At 36.4% G+C, this 21771-nt stretch overlaps 2 protein-coding genes across 2 annotated transcripts in view; both read left to right on the top strand.

Annotated features, from left to right (window-relative positions):
* The window catches only part of si:ch211-126c2.4 (uncharacterized), a 12308-nt gene extending 5517 nt beyond the window's left edge, over window positions 1-6791 (top strand). Inside the window, exons 2-9 of the mRNA XM_060885920.1 lie at window positions 1-808; window positions 1744-1789; window positions 2621-2776; window positions 3244-3333; window positions 4222-4335; window positions 6014-6106; window positions 6208-6279; window positions 6388-6791. The exon at window positions 1-808 is cut by the window's left edge and continues 1064 nt beyond it. Coding sequence (XP_060741903.1) covers window positions 1-808; window positions 1744-1789; window positions 2621-2776; window positions 3244-3333; window positions 4222-4335; window positions 6014-6106; window positions 6208-6279; window positions 6388-6398 — 1390 coding nt within the window. The 3' untranslated portion in view covers window positions 6399-6791. The remainder of the gene's footprint in view (window positions 809-1743; window positions 1790-2620; window positions 2777-3243; window positions 3334-4221; window positions 4336-6013; window positions 6107-6207; window positions 6280-6387) is intronic.
* Window positions 6792-10216: 3425 nt separating this feature from the next.
* On the top strand, window positions 10217-20605 carry slc7a3b (solute carrier family 7 member 3b). The gene is made up of 12 exons (XM_060885139.1): window positions 10217-10339; window positions 13125-13538; window positions 13874-14035; window positions 14339-14510; window positions 14725-14837; window positions 14922-15144; window positions 15595-15734; window positions 15976-16078; window positions 16415-16614; window positions 18115-18281; window positions 18433-18541; window positions 19172-20605. The coding sequence occupies exons 2-12, from the start codon at window positions 13169-13171 to the stop codon at window positions 19303-19305; spliced, it is 1893 nt and encodes a 630-aa protein (XP_060741122.1). The 5' UTR covers window positions 10217-10339; window positions 13125-13168; the 3' UTR covers window positions 19306-20605.
* Window positions 20606-21771: the final 1166 nt, after the last annotated feature.

Raw genomic sequence — 21771 nt, 5'->3', positions numbered from 1 at the left:
AACACAGTCCAAAACTAACTGTTGCGCGACTGCAAAAGACACACCTGTATCTGGACCATCGGCTCCAGTCAACAATGCTGCACCAGTGAGAGTTGATGTGACCGTTTGTTCTGATGAAGCTCTAGAGCTTCCCGAGACTGATGGTAAAGAAGAGCAACAGGACATGTTTAGGAGAAGGAATGGAACTTCTGATGGTGAAGGTTACCTCAACTTGGACATAAGCCAAAGTAGTATGTTTTCACTGGATGAGATGCTGGACTTGAAACCATGTCCATTAGTCGCATCAACGCCTATAGTCCTCGGAAGAGGCTTTGAAAGACTGGGCTCTGCAAGGCCCACAAATATGCAAAAACAACTCCCTGTGATCAACAGTATTAACACCCAGTTGAGCGATGACATGGCTGGCGTTAGCGAGCATGAAGGACCGGATGTATCAAAGTCGAATCAGTTGTCTGTCAAGTCTGACACCTGTAGTCAGATGCAGAAAGTTGCAGCAAATGGCACGTCCAATTCCACTACCTCTGAAGCAGCGAATGTGAACAAACCTCTATCAAAACTTGCAGTCAGAAGAAAAATTCCCCAACCCTCTTTTAAATCTAATATTCCCAAGTCCCAGCTCCCTCCACGGCCTCACCCCTTACAGGTAACATCAGCAGTTGTTAAATCAAAGACTGCAGCAAAAGCACAAGCTTTAAATCAGCCAGAGACATCTTCATCTGCTCTGCACAGCATGAGGAGGACAGTCCAGCTCAATAAAGGGAAAAATCTTGCTTCTGCAAAGAACATTTCTACAGCTTCTACTCTCAAGGTAGGAAAACAGGTTTTATCTTTACAGTAAATATCATTGGTTTTATTATATTGATTGCTCTCTGTGTACTTTAATTATCGGAGGTTTCAGACTAATATTTACTATTACAGAAATATGCCCCGCCAACCAAAAAATACAGCCAGCCGCAGTGCCACAGTTATGCTACGTTCACAGACTCGCAGCCAAAAAAGCAACCGGATCATATGATTTATATGTATTCATACATTATTATATATAAACACCAAATCTCCCTCCAGAATGTTTCATTTTAGTAGCAAGGAAAATGGAACGCTATTTACAACTAGCTGATAAAAAATGATTACCATGGCAACCAGTAGTAGCACCTACTGGCGACTTCATTGTACAGTCACTGGTGCCATGCAGGGATAAAATCACTCTGCATGAATGTAGCATTAGGAAAGTAACACTTAAGAAAGAATAGATCAGTGGCTCTCAGATGTGTTCTCTGCTTTTATTGCTGTACCTTTAGTTCTAAACATTTCTGGTATTTCCTGCTTACAGCCTATCATTTAGTACTCTAATAATAAACCGTGACACGCAAGCCTACAGATAACACACAGCACTGTGGTAGCTTTCCACAATTCTGGTTTAATTCAAACGATGGAAAAACCATAGGACAAAATATAGATGACCCTGAAATGATATTCAGAGAAACGGGGCATTTATCATATCGGCTTTTAATGATGTTCCAATAATCTGGATGTAAACAAAACTCTAACTGTACACTTCTAATGTGTAAGAAGTCACATCTGTGAACATGACCTGTAAATGCAAAATGTTTAAAAATGCATGCATCCCTGCTGCAGATGATATACTGAATATAGGGATGAGATCGTTGTACCTAATGACACTGGTTTGTTGGTACACTAAAGGAAGCTGGTTTTAGCTAACTTGCTTTTTTTTTTTCTCCCCAGTCTTCATCTGCAGCTTTCTCCACCACTTCATGTATTCTGACTGCAGGTCAGATTGTTTTATTATTATTATTATTATTATTCATTCTTATTCAACAGTCTGTAAGTGCTTGGTGGTTGTTGTAGTCCTTTTAAGATGTTTTGATATTATTCAGAGCTATAGCAGAGGGATAGTTAGACTCAGTTTTTGCCTGTTATATAATATTGCTTATGAGTTGTCATGTTAAACTTGGGTAGCACAGAAGAGGGCAGAGTAACGCTAACTCGTCCTGTTGTACCAAATTAATAATGAGGATCTGTAGGAGATGACATTAAGTAACATTATGTGGGGTTTTTTTTCACATGGTGAAGTTTTGTCTGCTGAATTGTCTGACTGAATAACTTTTATAGGCACTAGAATGTAAACGTTTTTTTTTTGTTTTGTTTTTTTTCTGTGCTCTGAGATATTTTTGCTCTGGATGCACTTTATGTAGTCTTTATTTTGTGCTGATACATTGTGTTGCACTCTAATTTTAATGGAACATTGTGTTCCCTTGTGTACAAATATATACAATGGAATGACAATAAAACCCTGACAACAAACCGATGCATGCAATATTAATGATAATAAAATTCTTACACAAGACACTCCTTTGGAGACCTGTAAAAACACCCCACACACACAAAACTTGAAATTGTATTAGAAAAGATTATACAGTATCAGATATTGTAATATACAACTTGCATTTATGCAGCTGTTGAATTTTAAGGTGGTCAAAAATATTTTGTTCAAATTAAGCCACATCTGTGAAAATGATGTTTTTTGAACTGACTATATTACAGCAAAAAGTTAGTGTTGAAGTCCTGTAGTAAAATTTGTCCTGTTATTTTGTGTTTGCAGATAAAAAGGCTGGAAATGTGTGCATGACCTTGCCTAAAGCCTCTGGGTTGCAACCCCCTGGTCGAGGGAGGTTTGGTCTTAGGCCACCTGGGAGTGCTGTTTCCTCGGAAGAAACTAGTCACGCGCAGACTAACAACAAAACAACTGGTTTATCAGGTGCTTAACTGCAAACTTTTTGTCCACATGTAGATTCCATCTATCTGTTTAAACAGACCTGTTTAACTGAAAAAAGAACGTCTTGTCGGTCAGGTTTGAGAGAGAAATTACATATTGTTTATATAAAAATATTCAGTGACTTCATTGCTTAGGTTTTAAGTTTTTAACTAATTAGATTAATTTTTATAGAATGAACATGAATCAGTTTTACTGTGGAATCTCACGAGGATGTTGGCACTGATGGGAACATGCATGGTTGTATGACTCCATCCTAATGTGTCTGTCATGCATTCAGTTCTCAGCTGAGGTGTGAACTTTTAATTGTTTGATTTGAATCATTTTGGATGTATAGAAAATTAATTGTTAATGTTACTCAATTCAGCTACGTTGAACCGATGCAAGATTTCTCCCCGCTGTATGTACTGCATTCTTTAGATTTATTTACTGTCTTTCTATCTCCTTTAAAGGTATAAAAACAAGGGCTTCGCTGCTTCCAGGTTTTACCCACAAGCATGCAAGCAGTGATGTCTTGCCATTGGCCAAAAGGAAGAAAACTGGTATGATTAATTACACTGTGCCTCAAGCTGAATACAAATGGATTTATTCACACATCACTCATACTAGCATTTGTATTATTCATGAAAATTGAAAAGATATTTCTATTATAATCCTCCTCCTTAGTGTACACATGTGTGTAAGAAGGCTAACTTATCTAACGACCACTTGATCGACTTGTGAAGTGTCCAGATAACTGCACTTTTCTATATGAATCATATATGGATCATCAAACTTAAGTCAAGTTTATATATATATATATATATATATATATATATATATATATATATATATATATATATATATATATATATATATATATATATATATATATATAATTGTTCTTACATTGAGCAGATACCCTTATCCAGAGCTAATTGTGATTTGTAGTTTCTGTCCAAAATATCTCCACTTGATAGTTCAGTGGAAGGAATAGTCAGGGAGTAGAAATACAATTATTAGAAGATTATTATTAGACGTTGGTTATTCAAAAAAAATTGTCAAAATCCATTGTTTTTATATTATCACTATATTAGAGTATAAAAGACTATTTTTTTCATTGAATTATGACGGTTAAAGTAAACCACGCACAGATTTCCAGGTGACGGATGATTTAACCCTCGTTTAGTTTAATTAAATTATTTTAAATAAAAAAATTTCATGAAATTAACTTCCATTTCTGCCTTTACTCAAACAAAAGCTGTGACAGGAACACACTTAGAAGCACACAAATACAGAATCAGCATTTCCAAATGCTTTTGTAAATCCAGCAGAAAAATATTTATTTATCTTTTCATTTATTAAACTTTATTGGAAGATTGACAAATGAAGCCCTTTGTATGGCTTGACAAATATGATGAATGTTAGATCAAGTGCTGTTCCTCCCTCAGAGCTGCAGAACCAGGCCTGCTGCGCTGAAGCTCCACCAGGCTCAGAGGCAGCAGAAGGTGTTCAGAAGAACATCGCTACTCACACAGACCTCACATCAAAGAGACCCAGTGCTGGTATGAGTGTGTGATGTAATATTATAGACAGTCCACTTTGTATTTGATTTCCTTATCTCTTTGCCTCTTGAATCAGGGCCTAGCAGCCCGTTCTACGCCACTGTTCATCAGTCAGGCTTTTATTTTTATCAGCTATGCCTGCATTTCTATTGGATTTTTGAATTTGGTCTGCATCTGATTAGAGTTATGCTTGGTGGAAACTACAGTACAAACAATGTGATCAATTATTTGAATAGATACATAGCTATGTTTTTATTATTGCCTTTACCATGTTTTCAGCCTCCAACATCACTTTTGGAATTGTCAAAGGTTTCCAATTTGTTATTGTTTCTTGGTTTCCATTCCACCACAAGCTTTCTGTAAAATTGTAAAGATTATCACAAGCTTCAGTTTTCCCACTAAAAAGAATGTTTTCTCCTAAATAACCTGGTGTTTCAAAGTGGCCTGACACCCAGTCAAGCTTTCTATTTCCTGAAACAGCAAAAATCTTGCACAACAAGACTGACACTCCTCCATGCTTAACCATGCAGATGGTGTTCTTTTTCTCATAAACCTTGTTTATCTTGCGCCAGACATATTGCTGATTATGATCCAAGGGTTCAGACAGTTCCTGGTTAATTTCATTACATTGTAAAACAATTTTCAAAGCTTTATAGACCTTATAGTCCTTACTTTTTTTGGTTAAATGTTTTTTGCTTACTTGTTTGCTTCTTGATCTATAGTGAAGCGTTATCAAATCAAATCTTATGTCACATACACATACATACAGAGTACGACATGCAGTGAAATGCTTTTTACTTTTGTCCAGTATTCTACGAGGTGTCTGTGGGGAAAATAGCCCTCGCCTGTGTAGTGTTCTTGGTGTTTACTGATTTTTGTTCCTGCATTCACCTTGTTCTTTGTCAGAAAAATGAGTTGTTTTTTTCCTTTTTTTCCCCCCCCTCAGCTGTTCTGTTCAAATGTCAGACTACTCTTGGACAAAGGTTGCTCTTTCTTCCATGCACAGGTTGTTTTGCTGCTGTACATTAATGTATGATGCCAGATTTTTTTTATAACCGGTTTGCTGCTTAACTTGAACACATGCCTGGTGGGATTTATTTATGTATCATAGTTGTTAAAAATTGAGTGTCATTATAATGGCCTAGTTGTTTGTTTGTTTATTTTATTTTTTTATTTTTTTTTTTTTTTTTTTTTTTTTTTACAGATCTGTAGCCCTGCAGACTAGCAAGTGATTTAAAGGATTAGGGTATATATAGTAACTTCATTTTAAACATTACATTTTTTGTTTTCTATTGTTTCTATACTTCTGTAAAGCTGCTTTGAGACAATATAAATTATTAAAAGCGCAACACAACTTGAATAATTATGACATGGATACAACATGAATAATTATGACAATTTTGACATGGATAGATTGAGAATAGGTCACTCAGCTGATAAACAGATCATATAAGTATAGAATATAAGGTCTTTAGTAAAAGCTTCAATTTGTAAATCCTTACATTCTCAGGGAATGCTGGAGTGCAACAGTGTCTGATATGAAATAATATTTACAAGAACAGAATTCAAAGTCTGATTGCCCCAAAGTCAGAAACCAATTTCTGTGCGATTAGAGCTTCATTTTTAGTTAATTGTTTAATTGTAAAAGTTTTTTCCCTCCTTTTTCCCCATCACTCAGACTGTGGAAAGTGTATACTACATCAAGAGAAATTACACAAACTTCATGAAGAACTTGGGGGATTTCTTCAAGAACTTGGTCGACAGCCAGCAGGTTTGTAATAACGTTAGCCCGTCTTTTTTTTTGCCTTGTTAAAATGTACATTTATTCTTTTATGATGTCCTGAATCTACTGTATGTGACAATCTTTTTCAGACTGTAAAAAATGGGTTTCGCTTCCACAAACATTGGAGTCATATTTAGAGGAGTTTAAGAGTTTACAAACAGGTATTTATTTTAATTAATTCAATTTGCTTTTGACATCAACTACTATTTTTGTCATTATTATTAGCGTTACTTTATGCTACTGTATATTTTTACTTAATCTTTTTACAGATCATTGTTAAGGAAGAGAAACTTGGCTGTTCTACAAACCTGATGTATTTTGTATAATAAAATGTAATATTGTTCATAAAAAGAATAACTTATTGTTTTTCATCATAATGTTCTTTTTAACAGAACTTCTAACTTTTCCCTTCACTTGTGAACTTGAAGCCCGTCAGGCATTTTATTATTTTAGTCAGCAAACTTCTTGGTTTTACATTACTCAATAATATATTAAACTATACGATTTTTGTTTGTTGGTGATTTATAATTGTGAATACACAAGAAAATAGACTGTTCAAGAAACGTCATTTCAAATCAGTTTTGTATTTAAAAAAGTTAATGTCCAGTCAAAATGGTATGTTTCCTTTTTAAAGTATGGTGACTTGATATTACAAGAATTAAAGATACAATAAAGCTGTTTTTGGCTAAAACAAAATCTGTCTATACACCAGGATTAGAACACAACACAATTGCACAACAATTAGAATGTACAGAGTCTCTGTGGCGTAACCAGTGATAGTGTTGCATAAGAGAGGATGCATCGCTTGTGGACATAATGTTCTAGTTAAACATGATTTGGATTGTGGTAATATTTACATTTATGGCATTTAGCAGACACCTTTATAAAGAGCGACATTTATCTCATTTTGTTTTTGTGTATTTCAGCATTTTGCAGTGAAAATAGAACAGCAGGCCTATAACGGGCAATAATTATTGAAGCATAAATCATTATTATATTCTAACATTAAATTACACTTTTTGTTTCACCTTTATTGATACATTTTTACTGTGCTTAGTAAATCTCTTCCTTGTTATGAGAGTCAAACAAAAAGGTGTTTATGAACAACTATTTATGCAGTTGTTTCCTGTTGAGATAGGTATAATTGAGTAATAACAATTGGATGCAATGGTATGAGGAAACTGTTGAGGGGAAAAAGACTAGTATTTCCCGATGACTGCACATTTTTCTGTATTCTTTGCTTGAATTCCTATAAGGAAATCTCTGGTAGGTTGATTTATATAACTGGTCTTCTCCAAGTTTCCAATTTGTTAGTGTTGCTTGGTTTCCATGCCACCGAAGATTTCTATAAATTTCCACATAGGTTTTCAGTGGCTTTAAATCTGTGGACACTAAAGAACATTCCAGGGCTAATCCCAAAAGAAATCGCTGGTTGACTTTACTTATCATTGTCTTGCTGGAAAGTCTGATCTCTAGTCCCAGGCTAAGACTCACTCAGGTATGAGGAAACTATAGAGGGGGAAAAAAGACTAGTTCATCCAAATGACTGCACATTTTTCTGTATTCTTTCTGTTAATTCCTATAAGAAAATCTCTGGTAGGTTGAGCTATCTCTCCATTGTGAACAGTGAACCATTAAACTGTGAGCACATCTATAAAAGTTCCTCTGTAAACTCTCCATAAATCTTATATCACAAATATGTACTGAGGGATAAATGCAAAAATGCTTAATTTCTCACCCCTAAATGCAAATTTAAGTCAAAGTAAAACAGTGGAATGTTCCAAGTCTGGGTGGTGATGTTCCTCCTTTGTTGGAAAATCAGACTGATCACTAATATCACTACACAGTGGCAGAAGCGCTGAGTTGAGTTTGGAATGACTATCGTGATCATTTTGGATCAATACATTTTCCTTGATGAAAAAACACAAAATCAAGTGCAACCTTCAAATATTTCTGTCAAAATTCTTAGACACAAAGTCTGTTCTTGCCAAACGTGACTGGTTTTATTCTTACATTTAATCTCCTAAATTAAATGTAACAACTAGTGAAAGAAAGGGTGCTTTATCGTGATAGAAGTTAACAGTGACTGTGTGGAATTAGACTTATTTCATAACCACATTTCATTACCCTATCCTTTTATTTCATTACCCTATCCCTATCCAACTCATTGCTCAGACCCATTCAAACACTGGGCAATTTAAAGATACCATTTAATTTTAACTTTCTAAGCCTAACCCTAACTTTTTACAATGGATATGGTCTCAAAGCAGCTTTTGCAGAACATAAACATAATACAAACAATTTACAATTATACAAAGATTAATATAAAACAAAAATTCAAGATTAATATTTGACATATAAATGTGTTTGTTACATCCCAATGAGCAAGCCTGAGGTGACTGTGACCTTGAGAGGTACCTATACCACTCACTCATTTTCTACCGCTTATCCAAACTACCTTGGGTCACGGGTAGCCTGTGCCTATCTCAGGCGTCATCGGGCATCAAGGCAGGATGCACCCTGGACGGAGTGCCAACCCATCACAGGGCGCACACACACACTCTCATTCACTCATGCAATCACACACTACGGACAATTTTCCAGAGATGCCAATCAACCTACCATGCATGTACCGGGGGAGGAAACCGGAGTACCCGGAGGAAACCCCTGAGGCACGGGGAGAACATGCAAACTCCACACACACAAGGTGGAGGCGGGAATCGAACCCCCAACCCTGGAGGTGTGAGGCGAACGTGCTAACCACTAAGCCACCGTGCCCCCCGGTGCTCACCAGTGAACCTATAACACATGTCTTTGGACAGAGGAAGGAAACCCCCAAAGCACTGGGAGGACATAAAAACTCCATGTACACAGGGAGGAAATGTAGCCACACCAATTCTTATTGTGTCTGCCACAATTATTCTTTATTTATTTAACTGCTATACTGATGATACTCAGCTCTACCTATTCAAAAAACTCTATTCTCCTAGACTTTATCCTTGAGGTCACATCATTCCTTGGACTGGAGTTTAATGTGAGAAGCTCTTGACTTCTATGTGCATGATTTTATGCAATGTACTGCTGCTACATGAATGGCCGAATGGATAATTGCTTGAATGAGTAAATAAAAGTGTACTAATAATGTGTACTAATACAATCTGTTTCTAATAAAGTGAATGGTAAGTATACATACATACTTTAAATACAAGCAATCGGTGACAATGTAAATAAAGACAAAATAACTAAATTGGCAAAAGGAGGCTTGTAAGTTTGGAAAACCATTGGTTGTATCTTTACACAATAATATTAAAAGCCTGTTAAACCCCTTTTTCATTCAGGAATGAGTAAATAATTTACTTGGGTATTTATTTAATTAATTTCCATTAAGTAAAATATCCTAAATTTGGTCTTTTTAAAGTGCCCTTAAATCTTTGCACATTTCCTGTCTGACCCAGAGGCAACACTATACACGTATGCAGACACAAAAACACACGTGTTCACACACAGGTTTTAGACATCAGACATTTTATGTGGAGGGACTAATTAACAAGGATTACACTGTGGGTGATCCAATCTCATACACACCACACAAGCTAAATAAAACACACAAAATACTAAATAAATTACAACTAATCTTGGTTTTCTTCAGTAGATTATATTGATAAATAGGTTTATTGATAAACAGCGGTGGGTAGGTACTTGTTGCATCGCTATCTCCCAACTCTGAACTCCTCAATGACACCATCAGTGTCATTTACCACATACAATAATATGATCAATATAACCAATAACCAATCATATGATCAATATAACCAATAACCAATCATATGATCAATGTAAACAATAATCAATAATATGATAAATACGATCAATAACCAATAATATAATCAATGTAACCAATAATGTGATTACAGGCAAATAAACAATTGCAGTGTGCACAATCAGATTGGTTTAAACATTATTTGTAATAACGTGCTGGTTGAGAGACTCCAGACATCCGACTGAACCGACTGGAAGGAACCGGTGCATTGACGTCACTGAGGAAACGTCACTAACTAAACGCCCGCGTTTTTTCCCCTTGAATGGATTTCCTGTAGTGTCGTTGTGAATAACTGAAGTGAACAGTTTAGTGCACGAGCTCACGACCGGCGCTTAAACAAACCTGAAGCTGTTGTTCGTCTGGACACATCTGGGAGACCAAATCCACTCAAACCCACGCAGGTAATTCTAGGCTCATTTTTATTAGAAACGTCAGGAATCTCGTTTTAAATCTTTTTTCCTAATTAGTCAAATTATGGTGGAAAAACGCAGAGTAGCTTCTAATAGACTAGTTAAGGACATCAGTTCAGAAGAGCTGACAAAATGTATTGTATATATTAAAAAAAAGATAAAAAGGCTCTGGTGATGTTAGTCATGTGACGTCATCATCTCGTTTCATCTTTATGCCGGTTATTATTTTCCCGCGCAAATCAACCCAACAGTCCTGTCTTGTCAGATGTAGCTAATGTTGAACCTTCTCCACGTGGAGCACCTGGACTTTTCTGTGAAGCAAGACACATAGACTATAAATGTTTATACACACTTTTCATGTCCTTTTCTTAAGTCTGTTTATGGTTTCATGTATTTGTTAATCTACCAATATCTACTAATTCTCTCCCACCATTTCTTGCTTATGATGCAATCTTGATTTTAGTATTACATCAGAACTAGTTTGAATGGTAGAATGGTTCATGTTCCGGTTAAGTTAAAATTATAACCATGCTTATTAAAGGCAAGAATATTCCTTTACTAATAACATCATATATTTACAATAACACATGCTGAAGTTACACTAGAACAATTTTACTCGTGTGATTGCTTTGCATCAGCATTTCTTTTGCTAGCTCAAGTGACCTCAGGGGTTAAATGACATTGCATCATGGATTTTGTAAAAATGCTGTCGCTGTGGCCTTCTGTATTACGTGTCGCAGGTACATCACGCTTTTTCAGAAAATCCATTATTCCTACTCTAACATAACATTCTAGATAGAGAGCCAGAGGTGAATAGGATGGCATTACATCCTGTCATTCAGACAGAGAGAGATTTTATAGCTGGGGTCTGATGAGCGAGATCTATTTCTGGAACTTGTCGATCAGACGGTTTTGCACAACAAGTATAAAATATGATATTTTGACGTGTGTTAGGATTCTGGTCATGACACATAATGTGTTTACTGCTTTCTGTATTTAAGAGGCAAAGCACATGGGAGGGGGGCATGGTGGCTTAGTGGTTAGCACGTTCACCTCACACCTCCAGGGTCGGGGTTCGATTCCCGCCTCCACCTTGTGTGTGTGGAGTTTGCATGTTCTCCCCGTGCCTCGGGGGTTTCCTCCGGGTACTCCGGTTTCCTCCCCCTGTCCAAAGACATGCATGGTAGGTTGATTGGCATCTCTGGAAAAATTGTCCGTAGTGTGTGATTGCGTGAGTGAATGAGAGAGTGTGTGTGCCCTGCGATGGGTTGGCACTCCGTCCAGGGTGTATCCCCGATGACGCCTGAGATAGGCACAGGCTCCCCGTGACCCGAGGTAGTTCGGATAAGCGGTAGAAAATGACTGAGTGAGTGAGAGCACATGGGAGCTTTATATAATTATTTACTATGAAATTTGCCTTGATTCTTGTTAAATTCATTGTAGCGACCACTTGATTTAAGGTATGTAATACTATGCTTTGTGGTTCACTGTAACTTACTTCTTTGTCACCTTTCAGTTTCTACTATTATTGGCTGCTGTTTACTGGTTGAGGAAACTGATAGCGGAAGATGTACTAAATATGCATTCAGTATGTATAGTAAATAAAGTGAGTTATTTGTAGTAGTCAGTATTCTTTGACTGAGTTCCTGACTCAATCTTTTTTTTTGCTGTCTTTGTTGTGGTTGTCCATAAAATACACACATTTTTTGGCAGACCTTAAGCTACTTGTATGTCATTGCCAGATGAGTTAATGCTGAAACAATCTCATTAACTCATTTCCTTTACAGCAAAGCATGGCGCAACAACTGAACCAGCTTGTCCTGGTTTCCTTCTGTCTCATTAGGTTTATAACTGCCGGATAGTGATTGAACAAACATGCCCCGGCTGCTCGGTTTGCTGAGCAAACCAGGAACCTGACTCAGAATAAGTCCCTTAAAATGGAAAATTCCTATCAATCTGTCTGGCTTTCCTCCTTTAAATTGTGAAAGGAACATTCCAGCATTCCAGCGTGTAGCATTTTTATGCACTAGTCCATCAAGAAAGAAAGATAGACAGTCATGTTAGTCCGTCGATGTACTGTAAGCCTTCCCTGCATCATTATTCATTCACACGCGATCAAATTAAAAATTTAATGAGCTACTTACTTGACTAGACTTCCTCCTTCAGGCCAGACACACATCATTGGCATGTTTTCTGTCTTCCTCTTCCCTGTTTTTTCCATTTTTAGTATTCCTTTATGATTCATTTGCTTGATTTCCTGATATTCAGGTTTACAGGAATCTCTTCAAGCATCAGTGTTCCTTTATTCTCAGTTTACACAGATGAAATGGTTACACTAATCAGCCCGTTTATTTTTTTCCCATTAAATAAACCACTGAAAGATGTGTGGTTTACCACGGATAAATGTGTGTACATGATGCTTCAGGTTTGAATAAATGTTTTGATTAATTTGAATATTGGTTTTATTCATTTTGGAAATTGTTTTGTTGAAACCTAATATAGACAAAAAGCTCATTTTTAAACATAAACAATGGTCAAAGGGACTCAAAATTATATAGGTTTAGAGGTTAACATATAAGTAATCCAGATGAACAGATTTTTGAATTTTTGAAAAAATGTTATATTTTTTTTTTTTCAGTCTTTTCACAGCTGATGCATGATTATGTACAGTACAATGAATTGTAACACAACTGCTCCAGGACCCATTTAGAAAACAATAAATGAGTTTGAGTTTAAACAGTTCAACCTACTAATGTTTTCTTTTTCTTCTTTCCAGTCTTTTCTTCAACATCCGTTGTTCACTGTGATTGATTTGCCACCATGATGCAAACAAAGTTGATTGCATTTGGGAAGATGCTTATGCGTAGGCGTGTGCTGGACACCACCGAAATGGAGACTCGCTTTGCTCGCTGTCTGTCTACTCTGGACCTCATTGCTCTGGGAGTTGGTGCCACATTAGGGGCTGGAGTGTATATTCTAGCTGGAGAAGTGGCCCGGGAGAAAGCTGGCCCAGCCATAGTGATTTGCTTCCTGATTGCCGCTCTGTCCTCGGTGCTTGCTGGCCTATGTTACGCTGAATTCGGAGCACGTGTCCCAAAAACAGGCTCCGCTTACCTCTACAGTTACGTGACAGTGGGTGAAATCTGGGCGTTTATCACAGGATGGAACCTCATTCTATCCTATGTAATAGGTGAGTTGGTGAAGTATGTTCCAGTAAATGGAGACAGTGCAACTGGGAATAAAAGAACACTGTCAGTGCAAAGGCCACATGCAATTAATTCCTACTTAAAGTGACCACTTGACATTAAAGAGAAGCCTGGTAACACTTATGAGTGGCTTTGCCAGTTATGAATCCTAATAGATGAATTAGCTGTCAGCTCATTAGAGATTATAAATAATGTAAAACACTAGAACTTGTTACAGTTTGTCTGACATAAAGCATAAGTGTTTGTATGTAAAGGTCCTGCCAGTGTAGCGTAGCGTGCCTACACCACATTCATTCTCTCTTCTTGTTTTTTTCTTTAGGAACAGCCAGTGTGGCCCGAGGTTGGAGCTCTACTTTCGACACCCTGGTCAATAGGAGCATCTCAAACGTTTTCAGTAAATACATGTCTCTTCCAGAAACTGGGAACGTGCTGGCAAAATATCCGGATCTGTTTGCGCTTTGCCTTGTCATACTGCTTACTTGTGAGTTTGTTTTCTTTGAATCTTGCAAAGATTTTAATGGCAGGTCACATTTTAATCTTTCAATGATGGTTCATATATTTGCATTTATTTACATTTTTTTCTGTCTAAACTGACAGAACACCACTTGATATTAATAATATTTTGTGTATTTATGCAATGGCGAGTGTGTACAGCACCTGAGGTTTGCAGTTACATACAGAAGTGATACATACTAATGCCCAACTTTAGCTATTATTGAGGAAGAGTCTGTGCTAAAAGACAGTAATGGCAATAATTCTGCAACTCTCACCTCCCACTCTGCAGGCCTGCTGGCGTTTGGCGTGAGTGAGTCAGCCCTAGTGAACAAGATCTTCACAGGCATCAACCTGGTGGTGTTGAGTTTTGTCATCATTGCTGGCTTTGTGAAGGGCGACACTGCCAACTGGAACATCTCTGTGGAGGACATCAAAAACAACAAAAGTCCTCCAGTACCCCAGTGAGTCAAATAACCCTACCTCTGATGTGTAGGAGGTGGCAGAAGGTGTTGTTTTCAAGAAAGTGTTGATTGTGTTGATCACGAAATGTGGTCACATGCAAATAGACATCCTTTATTACATTGAAGTAACAGTGCAATATATCTTATAGGTTATTTTTCACATTTTAGGCCCTCCATTACAGAATTAAAGTATGTATATATCTTGTATTTTTAGTACCTCAGACTTTGGCACAGGAGGTTTTGCCCCATTTGGCATTTCTGGGATTTTGTCTGGTGCAGCCACTTGCTTCTATGCATTTGTGGGTTTTGACTGCATTGCCACCACAAGTAGGTCACACACCATTTCTAGTGTAACATCCATTATTCTAGTAGGTAAAGTGCCAGCTAACAGATTGTCCCTTTTTTGCATAGGTGAAGAAGCCAAAAACCCGCAGCGTTCAATTCCAATAAGCATAGTGGCTGCACTGCTCATCTGCTTCGTTGCTTACTTTGGAGTGTCTGCAGCTCTCACGTTGATGATGCCTTACTACCTTCTAAACACTGACAGTCCATTGCCTGAGGCTTTTGAATATGTGCAATGGATACCTGCTCGCTACATTGTGACTGTAGGCTCCCTCTGTGCTCTTTCAACCAGGTGTGTGTGTTCTTTAAACTACTTGGCAGCGGACATCCCTTTGACCCATCTGTTTTGATTTTTATAGCAGTAAATTATTTTAGAATACCCAACACACTGTACCTTATCATAAACCTCCTTCACTTGCTGATGGCATGTGTGAGTGAACTGGAAATTGGAGAAACAGATTTTATTTCTTTCTCAGGTCTAAAAAAGATTTAAGCCACTTGTATATTTTCTTTTTTTTTAAGGTTAGACAAGAAAATGTAAAATTACTTTTAGCAGATTTATTTATTTTTTTTTTCAAAATTTCAAATGGATTGTTCTTAAAAAGAAAAGATTATCTCTGCATCCTTTTAGTTGATTAATTTTCTTATTTACTTATTGATTGATTGATTAATTGTGGCCTGAAAGTTTTGTTTTCTTGTTAGGGTTTGCATGTTAATTTGTATTATTGTTGCCTGGTTCTAGCTTGTTGGGTTCAATGTTCCCCATGCCCCGTGTAATCTTTGCCATGGCTGAGGATGGCCTGCTGTTCCGTTTCCTCTCCCGCATGCACAAGAAAACAAAGACCCCCATGCTTGCCACCATTGTGTCTGGCATTGTTGCAGGTAGAGTTGGAGTGCCATTCAGGATTATGCTTGTGTGATATAGATTTTTAGTAAGTTTCGTAGTCTAATCACTTAATAAACACCACTGTGCTATAGTATATTATTTAGAGATGATAAAATCATTATATCGCCAAAGTTTACTTGTACTTATAGTCAGGACTGTTGTGTTCTTACAGGTTTACAGCTTTATTCTCTACTTAATGGCTGAACATCTATACACTGACCTCTTTTCTCTGTGTAGCTCTCATGGCCTTCTTATTTGATCTGGCTGCTTTGGTGGATCTGATGTCTATTGGGACCCTGTTGGCTTACACACTGGTGGCAGTTTGTGTGCTCATCCTCAGGTTGGTTTGCTGTCGCACGGCATACAAACACGTATAAAGCGAGGCATTAGAGGGCGTAACTGATGGTTTTAACTCGGTTGATGGCTTTTGGTCCAAATGACTAATCTTAATATCGTCCTAGTAGAAGAAAATTAACGATATTTACAAACATGAAATTTGTTCAGATATAGTTCAAATCATACAAGACGTCAGCATGTAAAGGGCCATGTTTCATTAGCATTTTTAATATTGCACATAACTAAGATGACGTTTTTGCTGTGATTTTTAAACGAGTCATCATTCTGTCTGCATGATTTAAGTTTATTATTGCATTTATTATATTTATTATATATATAGGTACCAGCCATACAGCCTGAATTCCAGCACTGACATAAAGCCTGTGGAGCTGCAGACGCTGACTGAAAGGGAGTATGTGACCGAGCTGGAGAAAAAGCCACATAATGAGACGTTCTCCCTCAGACATCTGCTGCTGCCTGGCTCTGAGTCACCCACCAAGACTTCAGGCCTCATTGTCTATGTCACTACAGCTGTTACCTGTAAGACATCATTCACTCACAAGCTCTGCATATCAGCAGTTACCACTTCTCTGTGCATTTAACAGCTTTAAATATATTTTTTATATTTGGAAATTTTGACACTCACATTGAAATTTGTAAGGGAAGAAAGCCAGGATTGTATGGTATGTAATTAAAGAAAAGGTTTCTCCAATAAAAATGGGTGGCTTTTTCACATTTAGAACATAATTTACTTACTTACGTACTTAGAACTGGAATTGAGTGCTATGAACTAAGAAAAGGGGCTTGATTTAGAAACAGAATTTCACAAGAACTGCAATTATGTCTTAAAATTGTAGCAAGAAACATCTGAGACATTTTGACACCATATATAATGACACCAGTCTGTGGTGCAACACATAAAAAACAATTGTAAATAGTAATCAGGGGCTTCAACAGAGAGACGGATTCTCAATTCTCCAACAATTAAGATGAACTTAGTAGTGTTCAGAATTTGATTTCTTCATGCTGGATATATTAAAGAATTCAGTTTCTGCAGCTCTTCATTGTCTGAGTGAACATGTGTACTCATATTATGCATTGTGATCATACATGAAAACAGATGAACCTTTGATCAGGATAAAAAATGTGTATTTCTCAACCTAAAATCTTTTTAGTTTTAAATGTTGCACAAAGGTAAAATAATCTTCAAGAAGCTGATGTTTGTACAGCATCACTGTGATCTCAGGCTTAGCAGTGGATAAATATTTCTGTAAAATGCTAAAACAGAGTCTGTTATTTTCACCTGATGTGTGTAAAATAAGTATGAATATCAAATTATGATTTTAAACATGATGAAGATCAGAGCTGCTTCAAAATCCTCTCAGTAATTGAGCCAAGTCTCCACAAGCTGTTGTTGTCAAGACATGCAAAACAACAGAGTCATGAAAGTGTTGAGCTTTAATACAATCTGTCTTATGTTCAGATAAAAAAAATCTCTGTTGAGTTAGTCAACATCATATGTGTGAAGGCTTGGAAATCTCATATGATGTTGCAGTTTCATCAAATATTACAATATTTCACAGAAATGTTTTTTTTTTTTTTTTTGTATTTAATTTTAATGTCTTGCCTAGATATTATATTCACTCAAAGATCATGCATGTGTAAGGAACTGGTTTAACAAATGCAGTGGTAAAAGAATGCAATGAGGTTCCCTAGTGGGATGTGGTAGCCTAGTGGTTAAGGTGTTGGTCTACTAATCAGAAGGTTGTGAGTTCGATTCCTATGTCCACCAAGCTGTCACTGCTGGGCCCCTGAGCAAGGGCCTTAATTGCTCAGTTGTATTAAAAAATGTAAGTCGCTCTGGATAAGGGTGTTGGATAAATGCTGTAAATGTTCACCAGGCCATCACACATATTGTGTCCCTGACATGAGTCAAATTTTGACACTGTTATTCAGTATCAGATCCCTAGATTTTAAGATTCAGGTGACGAAAAAATTAGGATAATTTCTAAGACTGCCTTTCTCTCTCTTTCTGTGTAGGTGGGTTTTTCACTCTGCTGTGCATAGTGCTGGCAGTGTGGGGTGAGAACATCATACAGGGGGAGTCTGTATGGGTCACTGTAGTGACAGTGCTCAGCATCACCTCCACCATCTGCATTGTCATCATCTGGAGACAGCCTCAGAGCAACGAGGCCATCAGCTTCAAGGTACATATGCATTCTTCACTACCTTTCTTTCTAGTGATTTGACTGCAGAGCACAAAATGCCTTTCATTCCTCCTATTTCATGCATGTACCTTGCTTATCATTTGATATGTCAGGTATGTATGTTTAATGACCTTCTACTTTTTCATTTCAGGTGCCTCTGCTTCCTATCTTACCTTTGGTCAGTATCTTTGTTAACATCTACCTCATGATGCAGATGGATGGAGCAACATGGATTCGTTTTGCAGTATGGATGGTTATTGGTAAGATAAACCTTTAAGCACTTAAAGTGATGATGGCATTTACAATTTATTTAAACCTACTTATAAGTGACTCGGAATTCAATCCAAGCACAGAGATAGAATAACTGGAGCTGACAGTAATACAAGTGGTGCAAGATTGATTTAAAAAAGTCTCAAGATTATTATTAGTGCTTAGCACATTTGCTTTGCACTTTCAGTGTAAAGGTTCGATTCCTGCCGCTACATTGTGTCTGCCGAGTTTGCATGTTCTCGCTGTGCTTCATGGGTTTCCTCCAGTTACTTTGCTTTCCTTCTCCAGTCCAAAGACATGCATTGTAGTCTGATTGGCATCTCTCAATTCTGATTCAAAATGATTTTGTCCTACAGTGGGTTGGCATCCTATCCAGCGTGTCCCCCTGCCCAGTGCTATAGACCACAGACTCCTCACCACCTTGTGTAGGATAAACAGAACAGAAAAGATATAGATCATTGTGTAAAGAACACAGAGAGACATAACTAACATGAGGGTTAAAGAATGCACCATTACTACCATGTAGAAGTCAGTGAATAGTGTATAATGTCATTTATGATTTTACTGTTTACTGTTTGACCCTGCACTGGTCACTTATCATTTATTGATGATTCTTGTAGGCTTTTTGATTTACTTTGGGTATGGAGTCAGGAACAGCTCAGAAGCCAAGCAGAATTCAGAGGCTGTTCTGGAAGTAAAGAAGCCGATATATTCTTGTAAAAATGTCAACGAAGTTGAAGGAAGTGCCGCCTAAGAAGGATGAGTGAAATATGGTTTAGTGTTTACAACAGGGTTTATAAATCTTTCACATACGCACAATCCTATGATTTTTAACCTGCAGATTGCCTTATTTATTGTGTAAATGAGCTGTTTCTCATCTCATGATCTGTAGTACTGGTGTACCACATTATAATTTTCATGAATGAATTGCATATCAAAATTTATAATAAGTTGTGATCTTTAGTGACACCAAATATTTATTTTATAATTAAATTCGGAGTTGACTATTTAGAAAAGTGACTGTTTTTGTTTTAAATGTTTTTGTTTTATATATATTTAGATTTATTTTTATTATTAAGTACCATTACGATTGCAATAGCACAATGTCCCCCGTGATGTCAGCAGGGCACACAACCAATAAATTCTCATGGGAATAATGAAAATACAGCACCATCCATTATATTAGCACCCGAATCACAGTAATCACAGTAATTGGAGTATGTTTACATTCAAAAATGTATTTAATTAATTACTAAATTACATTTGATCAGTATTTGGCAAGTGACATATTTGTGAGTTATGGTTGGGGGGGATGACATTACATAAAGTGAGGTTTGCCACATAGCTTTCTGCAGCTGTTATAAATTCTTTTTGTTTTATGTTTTTAATAAACCCATGTTTCTGATGGGTTGTGCCTTGAAGAGAGTTTACATATAATTAGTTTAGTTGTTTTTTGACTGTTTTAAAAAGTGTAATGGGTTTTGTTTACCTAGATTTTTATTAATTACATAAATATTTATGTATAAATATATTTTAGGTATGCGAATGAAAACAATGTGCTTTATTGTGATCTACCATGTAGTATGTGTATCAACATGGTTGTTTATGAACAGATATTTGTGAATATACACCAGGTGTAGATCAGTCATTGACTGTGTTTCTTGGCAGTGTGCAGTTTTAACCTCCATCTTGGAAGCATATGTCAGCGCTGTTTTCCATTATTGTGGATTTTAACCACTTTAAAAGTCACACTGGACCATGATTAATGGGATGTTTTTATTATTTTTTACATTTTATTAAACAATAAAGCATTTCATTAATTTATTAGACTGTTCACTAGTCATGTGTAAGTGTATTGTGTAATGTTTACACAGTGATGTTTTGTATTATATTAGGAGATCATCTTTGACATGTAAATTATTTCTGCTGTGTTGCCTTTTTTTGTTGTTGTTTAAATCAGTTGTCTTTTTGTTTTAGTTTGTTTTATTGTAAGTGACCAAGTTTCTGTAAATAAGCCCTTGTTCTTTAAAGAATTCATTTTCTGTGCAAATTGTATATTGTTTATTTTTTAATAAAATTAATAAATACAATTTGATGCAATAGAATGTTTTATTAAGGACTTTATAAAGTACTATTAACAAGAGTTAATAGTACTAACAAGTAAAGATAAGGAAGCTTATAGCTACCAAGCTAAAATCTTCACACACCTCCAAATAATTTATCATTATCATTTAAGTAATTGGCCTACCGTCAGTTTGACATCTTAACAGGTTATCTAATGAAGAACCTGAGCTTACATAGAGTGATTCCCAACACTGTTTCTTCTTCTTTTTTTTCTTCTTCTTCTTCTTCATCTTGTATAGTGTTGTTCCAAAAATCTCTTTGTATCAGCTGGAATCCTACCATTCACCGAGACTTTTACTTTCAGTATGCTATCTCTAAAAACTTTTTGTAATGGAATAAACAGAAATTGCATTTGTATGATGAATAGATACTACAAGTTGGATGCTTTGGATGATTTTGAGACTTACTGCAAACATTTATTTTCAACAACATAGAATTTCTTTTAAAGATTTTTAGTAATAATATCTATTATATTACTTATTTTGACGAGGGCATGGTAGTAGGGTTGTTGATGGGAGGATCAGGGTTCAAACCCCAGCACTGCCAAGCTGCCAAGACCCTTAACCCTCTGCAGGGGCGCTGTATCACAGCCGACCCTGTACTCTGACCCCAACCTCAATGATAAATGGAAAAAAAAACATTTTAGAATATATTGTTCTTAATATTTAATAGGATAGAACAAATCAAATAATTAGGAAAAATGAACATGACCCAAAAAAAATGTTCCACTTTAAGAGATCTGGGTGTCTCAAGCCTAAAGCGTGTAAACATTAGAATGTAAAGGTAATGCTTATGTAAAACTTATGTGTCCATGTCAACAATTTATTCCCAATATTCTTTCATATAAAGGAAAGGTTTCCTTGCCATATGTGACATAATTTTTTATGTCACTTAAAGAAGTTTTAAATAGAAAACAGTGGCATTACACAGGCAAGTTTATTTGACTATTTAAACTTAGTCTTCATTAATTAATTTACATCAACATTTGAACCACAGAACAAACACTTAACACTGTAAACATTAAACTACTAATTTACTTAGATATACAGATGCCAAACTTCAAGTCTTATTTAGAATTGCACTTTAGAATTTAGAA

This window comes from Tachysurus vachellii, chromosome 13 (assembly GCF_030014155.1).
Source record: "Tachysurus vachellii isolate PV-2020 chromosome 13, HZAU_Pvac_v1, whole genome shotgun sequence".
Classification (NCBI taxonomy): domain Eukaryota; kingdom Metazoa; phylum Chordata; class Actinopteri; order Siluriformes; family Bagridae; genus Tachysurus; species Tachysurus vachellii.
Note: the sequence above shows the minus strand (reverse complement) of the source record. Positions and strands in the feature narration are given on the sequence as shown.